General features: G+C 45.6%; 1 protein-coding gene across 1 annotated transcript in view; it reads right to left on the bottom strand.

Moving 5' to 3' along the window:
• Positions 1-578: 578 nt before the first annotated feature.
• LOC137383952 (uncharacterized) overlaps positions 579-9,948 on the bottom strand; it is a 33,046-nt gene continuing 23,676 nt past the window's right edge. Inside the window, exons 6-7 of the mRNA XM_068057391.1 lie at positions 4,947-4,999; positions 579-2,622 (exon numbers count right to left, since the gene is read on the bottom strand). Of these exons, the coding sequence (XP_067913492.1) occupies positions 2,308-2,622; positions 4,947-4,999 (368 nt within the window). The 3' untranslated portion in view covers positions 579-2,307. The remainder of the gene's footprint in view (positions 2,623-4,946; positions 5,000-9,948) is intronic.

Raw genomic sequence — 9,948 nt, 5'->3', positions numbered from 1 at the left:
ATGACTGCAATTCAGTTATTAGAGAGCTGCCCCTGTGAACATACCAATAACACAGTGATCGGATTGTATCACAGTGGTATTTGGAACGATTCTGGTAATGAGTGAAAATAAAGTAATTGTGCAGAAGTAATAGCAAAGGATAGTGTTTTGTAATTACAAAGGATAGTGTAGGACCTTTCTGTAAGAGTGCAATTCCAATATGAGCCTGTGACAGGATAGAATTATAAATATTTTCAGTGCCACAGCAGTATGATATACAGTGTTCATCCTCCACTTGTATCATCTCCGCAATGTACAAAAATATTTGAAGGGGGCAGGTCAAGTTGAGGAGGCTGTTGTGAAAAAATGGGATCCTTTGCTTGACTAAAAGAGGAATAGTGTACAAAAGTAAAGGCGTTACGCTTAACTTTTATAAAATGCCAGTTAGGCCTCCACTGGTGTATTGTGTTCAATTCTAGACACCACAAAGGCATGAAAGAAATACAAGTTTTAATTGTTAATGTAGTGTTACATATGTTCTAAATGATATTTACTTTGACACTGATGTGGTTATGCATATTTTTATTACTGCATTTTATTTATGTTTGTAAGATTTATTGTATAATATGCTTTGTATCAATATGAGCGAATATATAGATATCACAGTAAAATATCAGTTTCAATTTTTAACATATAAATACTTTAATGGTACATTCATTCAAAATGGCTCAGTGGAAATTTAGGACTGAAGCAGGCTGCATTTTTTTTTGTTGAGAAAATAACTTTTTAACAACAATGAATAAAGCTGCACTAATTTAAAAACACTGGCAAGAATTTACATAGAATTACAAGGCATATACAGCACAGAGCATGGTCATTCAGTCCAACTAGTCGATGTTGTATATACTACATATATACTCCTTCCATTCTGTCTACCTGATTAGAGCCTTTCAACATATCTTTCTATTCTCTTTTCTCTCATGTACTTCTCTAGTTTCCATTTGTAAGCATCTTAGCTATTTGCCTCAATCACTTCCTGTGGTAGCTATATTCTAATCATTTTCTGAATAAAGAAATTCCTCCTTATTTCCCTGTTGGATTTATTCATAAATATCCTGTATTTATGATCCCTAGTTTTGCATTCTCCCACAAATGGAAACATTCTCTCCACATCCCTTCAGCTATTTGTCCCCAGACTCCACATGTCCTAACCTTTGTTATGCGCCGACTGTCTTTCAAATCTAATTATCTAATTGTATAACACCTCATTCCATGACAATATGAAAGGCACAATTCAGCATAGCGGTGCCTCATCAGACCCCTTTCCTATCCTGAGTGGCGTGAAACAGGGCTGTGTTCTCGCACCTACACTGTTTGGGATCTTCTTCTCACAGCTGCTCTCACATGCGTTCAAGTCTTCAGAAGAAGGAATTTTCCTCTGCACAAGATCAGATGGCAGGTTGTTCAACCTTGCCCATCTTAGAGCGAAGACCACGGAAAGTCCTCATCAGGGAACTCCTCTTTGCTGACAATGCTGCATTAACATCCCACACAGAAGAGTGTCTGCAGAGACTCATCAACAGGATTGCGACTGCCTGCAACAAATTTGGCCTAACCATCAGCCTCAAGAAAACGAACATCATGGGACAGGATGTCAGAAATGCTCCATCCATCAATATCGGCGACCACGCTCTGGAAGTGGTTCAAGAGTTCACCTACCTAGGCTCAACTATCACCAGTAACCTGGCCTTTATAGCCACTCCAGGCGCTGCTCCACAAACCACTGACCACCGCTAGGCACTTACCCATTGTCTCTCGAGACAAGGAGGCCAAAGAACAAGAACAAGATAACGTCTACTACAATTCCCTTATCTATTCTCTCTGGAAAAAAATCAATCAGATTATTTAAGAATGATTAGTCTTTTGGGTTACATGTTTACTACTCTTAATTATATTTTCTGTCCCTGGATGTTCTTCTGTCACTGTTGTGGGGCTTGAACCTATGACTTCCTGACCTAGAGACAAGCGTTTGAAGCTAAGCCAAAGCTGACCCCTGAGAACCATTATGTTATGGTGGGCTGAGTATTTGGGGGAACGGGTACTGAGTGGGATGCCACAAGGCTCAGTATTGGGACCACTACTATTTCTCATTGACATAAATGACCTGACTCAGAAACTCAACGTAAATTGATTGATACCAAACTGGAAGGAACAGTGGAATTGGAAGGAACAACTTGTGGACAGTTCATGGCAGATGCAATTCAATGCGACTAAAATGCAAAGTAAAATGGAACAATAGACAACACATCTATCACATGAATAGTTTTCCTAACGAGTAACGGTAGCATAAATTGCCATTTGAGTGTCCTGTGGTGTATCAACTGATGGCGTTTCTCGATTGTTCTTTGGGGACTGGCTTAGAATGTTGAGACCACTGTAGATGACACTGTCCTCGTTGTTAACTGAACACTTTGCCACCTCACCGCTCCGTGCTGACGATTTCTTTTGAAACTGCAATGCTGCATATGTGATTCCGTTTTCATTATTCAACTTGGCAGCTCCCTCGCTATGTGTTTCTGCTGAGCCACTTGGAATGTGGTTAATATTTGCATATACAGCGCTCTCTTCTACTGTTGCCAATTGCTAAAATAAAAAAAAAATCCAATTTTTTTCTGATCAACTTGTTTGCAAATTACTAAAATAAAAAAATGTATGATCCAATTTTATTCTGATTAACCTGTATGGTGATTTGTGCTGTTATGAAGAGAAATCGAATTCCTGATTATTGCAAATCAGTTTACAAAGAATTACAAAGTTTTTTAAAAAATTCTTTCATGGGTTGGGAGTGTAGCTGGAAAGGCCAGCATTTGTTGTCCATCCATAATTGCACTTGAGAAGGTGGTGATGAGCCGCGTTCTTGAACTGCTGCAGTCCATCTAGTGTATGTACACCCACAGTGCTATTAGGAAGGGAGTTCCAGGTTTTTGACCCAGTGACAGTAAAGGATCAGTGATATAGTTCCAAGTCAGGATGGTGTGTGACTTGGAGGGGAACTTGCAGGTGGTGGTGTTCGCATGCATCTGCTGCCCTTGGCCTTCTAGGTAGAAGAGATCACGGGTTTGGAAGATGCTGTCGAAGGAGGCGTGGGGCGTGCATTTTGTCGATGGTACACACTGCTGCCACAGTATGCAAGTGGTGGTGGGGGGTTTGAATGTTTAAGGTGGTAGATGGGGTGCTGATCATGCGGGCTGCTTTGTCCAGGATGGTATTGAGCTTCATGAGTATTGTTGGAGTTGCACCCATCTAGGCAAGTGGAGAGTATTCCATCACACTCCTGACTTCTGCCTTGTAAATGGTGGGAAAACTTTGGGGCGTCAGGAGTTGGGTCACTCACCACAGAATTCCCAACCTCTGACCTGCTGTTGTAGCCACAGCATTTATATTTATAAGTTTCTGGTCAATGGTAACTCCCAGGATGTTGATAGTGGGGATTTAGCAATGGTAATTTGCCTCACAGCGACTAAAACAACACGGAAGGCAGCAGTTACGGGTTATAAGTCCAGATAAATTGGCGTAGAAACTGGGCGCCACGGGTTGCCTTTGTCGGTGGGAGAGGTCATTGCACCTCACTGGCTGCAGCACCTGTGGAAGAGCCTGTCACTCCGGAATTGGCCTTTATAGCCACTCCAGGCGCTGCTTCACAAACCACTGACCACCTCCAGGCGCATATCCATTGTCTCTCGAGATTAGATTAGATTAGAGATACAGCACTGAAACAGGCCCTTCGGCCCTCCGAGTCTGTGCCGAACATCAACCACCCATTTATACTAATCCTACACCGATCCCATATTCCTACCAAACATCCCCACCTATTCCTACCAAACATCCCCACCTATTCCTATATTTCCCTACCACCTACCTATACTAGTGACAATTTATAATGGCCAATTTACCTATCAACCTGCAAGTCTTTTGGCTTGTGGGAGGAAACCGGAGCACCCGGAGAAAACCCACGCAGACACAGGGAGAACTTGCAAACTCCACACAGGCAGTACCCGGAATCGAACCCGGGTCCCTGGAGCTGTGAGGCTGCGGTGCTAACCACTGCGCCACTTTGCCGAGATATGGAGGCCCAAAGAAGAAGAAGAAGAAGAATGCCAAGGGAAGATGGTTAGATTTTCTCTTGTTGGTCATTGCTTGGCACTTTTGTGGCACGAATGTTCCTTGTCACTTATCAGCCCAATGTTGAAATACATATCTGGAAAAAGATCTGGAAAAAGAACTAAAACTACGCAATTGTTAGAGATAAAAGTAGCAACTCTGCCACAAAATGATCCAGGTCTTGCTGAATGTGGACACGGACTGCGTCACTATCTGAGTAGTTGCAAATGGTACTGAACACTGTGCAATCATTAGCGAACATCCCCACTTCTGACCCTATGATGGAGGGAATATATTAAAATATATATTTACAGCACAAAAACAGGCAGTTCAGCCCAATGGGTCCGTGCCGGTGTTATTCTCTTCACCAACCTCTTCTCACCCCTCTTCATCTAACCTCACCAGCATATCCTTCTACTTCTTACTCCCTCATGTGCTTATCCAGCTTCCCCTTGAATGGATTTATCATATTCACCCTCTGGTAGAGTTCTACATTCTGAGCACTCTGGAGGTAAAGAGGTTGCTCCTGAATTCCTTATTCCTTTCTTAAGGATTGGTTGAGTTAAATAGCATACTTGCATTTCAGGGAAAGGGAGTTAAGCATACAAGGGAGAAAGGAATAGAAGGATACATTAACAGAGTTAGATGAAGAGGGGTAGGAGGAGGCTCATGTGAAGCATTAACACTAGCGTAACCAGTTGGGCTGAATGGCCTATTTCTGTGCTGTAAATTTGATGTAAATCTATGTCATCCAGTTTTGCCAATTTCCATACAATAGTTAGAGAATTCATACTGGATGTCCTTACCTGATTCTCATTTACAGTCTTTCCTTTTCGATGACGTATAATGTAGTTTGTACCTGAAAAATTACAATGTTACTGTTGAAAGAACTGTAAGAGGAATGGTTAATAAGTTTAAAATGTCCAAACTAAACATGTGTTGCTGTGTTCATAACCTTACATTGATCTACATTCATGTGAACCTCAACAATATTGCAATCATAATTTCCCTACATCTTTCTTTGGCCTCCTTGTTTTGAGAGACAATGGGTAAGCACCTAAAGTGCTCAGTGGTTTGTGGAGCAGCGCTGGAGTGGCTATAAAGGCCAATTCTAGACTGACAGACTCTTCCACAGGTGCTGCAGATAAAATTGGTTGTTGGGGCTGTTACACAGTTGGCTCTCTCCTTGCACTTCCGTCTTTTTTCCTGCCAACAGCTAAGTCTCTTCGACTCACCACTCTTTAGCCCCGCCTTTATGGCTGTCCGGCAGCTCTGACGATCACTGGCAACTGACTCCTATGACTTGTGTTCAATGTCACAGGACTTCACATCGCATTTGCAGACGTCTTTAAAGCGGAGACATGGATGGACGGTGGGTCTGATGCTAGTGACGAGCTCGCTGTACAATGCGTCCTTGGGGATCCTGCCATCTTCCACGCGGCTCACATGGTCAAGCCATCTCAAGCGCCGCTGGCTCAGTAGGGTGTATATGCTGGGGATGTTGGTTACCTCGAGGACTTCTGTGTTGGAGATACGGTCCTGCCACCTGATGCCAAGGATTCTCCGGAGACAGCGAAGATGGAATGAGTTGAGACGTTGCTCTTGGCTGACATACGTTGTCTTGGCATTGCTGCCATAGAGCAAGGTACTGAGGACACAGGCTTGATACACTCGGACCTTTGTGTTCCGTGTCAGTGCGCCATTTTCCCACACCCTGTTGGCCAGCCTGGACATAGCAGCGGATGCCTTTCCCATGCGCTTGTTGATTTCTGCATCGAGAGACAGGTTACTGGTGATAGTTGAGTCTAGGTAGGTGAACTCTTGAACCACTTCCAGAGCGTGGTCACCGATATTGATGGATGGAGCATTTCTGACATCCTGTCCCATGATGTTCGTTTTCTTGAGGCTGATGGTTAGGCCAAATTTGTTGCAGGCAGTCGCAATCCTGTCGATGAGTCTCTGCAAACACTCTTCTGTATGGGATACTAATGCAGCATTGTCAGCAAAGAGGAGTTCCCTGATGAGCACTTTTCGTACTTTGGTTTTCGCTCTAAGATGGGCAAGGTTGAACAACCTGCCATCTGATTTTGTGTGGAGGAAAATTCCTTCTTCTGAAGACTTGAACGCATGTGAGAGCAACAGGGAGAAGAAGATCCCAAACAGTGTAGGTGCGAGAACACAACCCTGTTTCACGCCACTCAGGATAGGAAAGGGGTCTGATGAGGCACCGCTATGCTGAATTGTGCCTTTCATATTGTCATGGAACTTGTTCATGTCATAGGTTCCCTACATAGAACAATAAATTGTGTATTTAGATGAGCACTTGTAACGCCATAGCATACAAGGCTACGGGCCAAGTGCTGGAAAATGGGACTAGAATAGATAGGTGCTTGATGGCCGACACAGACACGGTGGGCCGAAGGGCCTGTTTCTGTGTTGTATGACTCTATGAATCTATGAGTCATAGGCCAGAATTTTATTCTGTCCTTGGAGATGGGCATGGAGGTGGAGGGGGTGGGGGGGGGGTGGGTGGCAAACAAAATGGCGGGGGCCTTCCCACCCAGACCAGTTGAGGCCCTTAAGTGGTCCATTAATGGCCACTTAAGGGCCTCTTCCTGCCTCCACCTCAATTTTATTGAACGCGGAGGGGCCTGCCACCAAGTGGAGACGCAGCCAGGTAAACCCTGGTGGCCTCCTAGCAGGATCCGTGGGGAGGAGTCCCTCCTTTGGGGGCAGTTCAGCACCGCCGGGTGGCCGCCCCGGCGCCAATGATCACCCCACTTTGGGAAGACCCACCCCCAACAACAACCTCCCTCTTCCAACCCTGTCGTCAGGGCCTGACTGAAAGACTCAGGTGACCCCAACCCCACTCACTTCTGCCGGGGTTGCCTCCATTCCTCGATACTGCAGAGTTTCCGGGCTTCCTATGGGCCAGCAGCTCTGGAGGCGGGAGCTCGTTTCTTAAAGGGATGGCACCCTAACAGTGGGCAGTTAATTGACTGCCTGCTGTTAAATAACAATGGTGTGTCCGAAGGAGGGCCGAGGTCAGGTCTCATCCACCTTCCGGCCACCACCGGGAACTCCATTGCCAGAATAAAATCCGGCCTATAGCGTCATTACGGCACAGAAGGAGGTCGTTCGGCCCATTGAATCCATGCCAGCTCTCTATAGAGCAATCCACAGTTCTATTCTCCCGCTCTATCCCCTAGCCCTGCAGGTTCAGTGCCTTCATTACCCATCCAATTTCCTTTTGAAATTATTCATTGTCTCTGCTTCCACCGCCCTTGTGGGCAGCAAGTTTCAGGTCATTACCACTTACTGTGTAAAAAAGTTCTTCCTCATATCATCCCTGCATCTCTTGCCCCAAACCTTAAATCTGTGCCCCCTCATCCTTGTACCATTAGCTAATGGGAACAGCTTTTTTGTCTAGCTTAACTTTGGGCAGCACAGTGGCGCAGTGCTTAGCACCGCAGCCTTACAGCTCCAGCGACCTGGGTTCGATTCTGGGTACTGCCTGTGCGGAGTTTGCAAGTTCTCCCTGTGACTGCGTGGATTTCTGCTAGGTGCTCTGGTTTCCTCCCACAGCCAAAGACTTGCAGGTTGATAGGTAAATTGGCCATTGTAAATTGCTGCTAGTGTAGGTAGGTGGTAGGAGAATGGTGGGGATGTGATAGAGAATATGGGGTTAATGTAGGATTAGTATAAATGAGTGGTTGTTGGTCGGCACAGACTTGGTGGGCCAAAGGGCCTGTTTCAGTGCTATTACTCTATCAAATCTCCCCTCAACCTCCTTTGCTACAAAGAGAACAATCCGAGCTCTGTAGCTAAAATACCTCATCCCTGGAACCATTCTGCTAAATCTCCTCTGCACCCTCTCAAGGACCTCACATCCTTCCTAAAGTGTGGTGACCATTCTTCTGTGCTGTAACGATTCTGGACACAATACTCTAGTTGCAGCCTAACCAGAGCTTTATAAAGGTTCAGCATAACTTCCCTGCTTTTGTACTCAATACATCTATTTATGAAGTCCAAGATCCCATATGCTTTGCTCACCACTCTCTCAATATGTCCTGCCACCTTCAAAGATCTATGTGCATGCACCCTAAGGTCCCTCTGTCCCTGCACACTCTTTAGAATGGTGCCATTAGTTTATATTGCCTCTGCCTATCCCTTCTGCCAAAATGCATCACCTCACACTTGTCTGTATTAAATTCCATCTGCCACTTATCTGCCCATTCTGCAAGCCTATTTATGTCCTATTGCAATTGATTTATATGATCCTCACTGTCTGCCACACCTCCAAGTTTGGAATCATTGGCATATTTTGAAATTCCAATATTCACATCATTTATGTATATCAAAAAAGCAATGTTACCCCCAGTAGCGTGATCAGGGTGGCACAGTGGCACAGTGGTTAGCACCGCAGCCTCACAGCTCCAGGGACCTGGGTTCAATTCTGGGCACTGCCTGTGTGGAGTTTGCAAGTTCTCCCTGTGACCGCATGGGTTTTCTCCGGGTGCTCCGGTTTCCTCCCACCGCCAAAGACTTGCAGGTGATAGGGGGTAAATTGGCCATTGTAAATTGCCCCTAGTGTAGGTAGGTGGTAGGGAATATGGGATTACTGTAGGGTTAGTATAAATGGGTGGCTCTTGGTCGGCACAGACTTGGTGGGCCAAAGGGCCTGTTTCATTGCTGTATCTCTAAATAAAATATCCTTTTCGCTTCTCAACTCTAACCAAATGGACTCTGTACTTTATGCCTCAAGGACATCCTCTCTTTGCAACACTACAATGTCTTCCCTAATCAATATTGTCACTCAACTCCCTTTTTTCCTTCCCTGTCTTTACTGAACCCTTTGCATCCTTGAATACTAAGTGCCCAGTCCTCACCATTTTTAAGCCACGTTTCCATTATTGCCACTACATCATCTTCCTCTAGTTATTTGGCAAAAAAGTTCAGGAAAAATGGAAGTAAACTTCATCCTCACTATCTTCCAGAGCTGATCACCTGCCTTTTGTAGAATTTACTTGAGCTCATCTTAGTGCTCTGTCAGATTACCGACCAAGATGTGAAGGTGAAAATTAACTCCCTGCCCTTTCCCCCACTGTGTGCTTAGGGTTTTTCCACACAAAGGCTGGGAACTTGTTCTCCTCCTGACGTTGGGTCTGTGGTAGGGTCGGGGTGGGGGTGCGGTGATGTGGAAGATCGGAGCGGCAGCGGCCCACCATGGAACCTGACGCCAGGATTGCCGTGCCCAATCTTCCCAGTGGCGGGGAAGCTCCATGGTGGGCACTCCATCGCTCTGCGACGGGACATGACGTTACATATTTAAATTACACGTTTGCATGAATTAAAATGAAAACTGGAGCAATCTTACCTGCAGTTTCGCATCTTCAGAACCACATGCGGCACTCAAGCGCTTTCACTTTCCCGTCCAGGGAAAGCTGGCCCCATCAAGGTGGTTGAACTCTGCATTTATTGTGTAGTTGGGGGAGGAACGGGGCAACTCTGCAGTTTCTTCACAGGACTGGCAGCCCTTTAAATATGGCGCCAGCACCTGCGCAGAAACGGTTGACGCCATTCACGGCGTCACCGAGGCTGCCCCCGCCACGTGATTGGGGGAGGTTGGTGGTAGCCACCCTACATATGATAATGAGCTGCTGGGCTCAAGATCGCGACGGCGTGGCGGCACCAGGCCCGTGTGCTCCGGCTGCCATTTTGTATGACCACAAGATTCAGCCCAAAGACTGATCAATTCTACCCTGAAAAGGAGCTTCTGTTCTTTTGTGGCATCAGTGGGAGACCAAA

Source organism: Heterodontus francisci, chromosome 25 (genome assembly GCF_036365525.1).
Source record: "Heterodontus francisci isolate sHetFra1 chromosome 25, sHetFra1.hap1, whole genome shotgun sequence".
Classification (NCBI taxonomy): Eukaryota; Metazoa; Chordata; class Chondrichthyes; order Heterodontiformes; family Heterodontidae; genus Heterodontus; species Heterodontus francisci.
The sequence above is the reverse complement of the archived record's forward strand: the minus strand, read 5'-3'. Positions and strand labels throughout refer to the sequence as shown.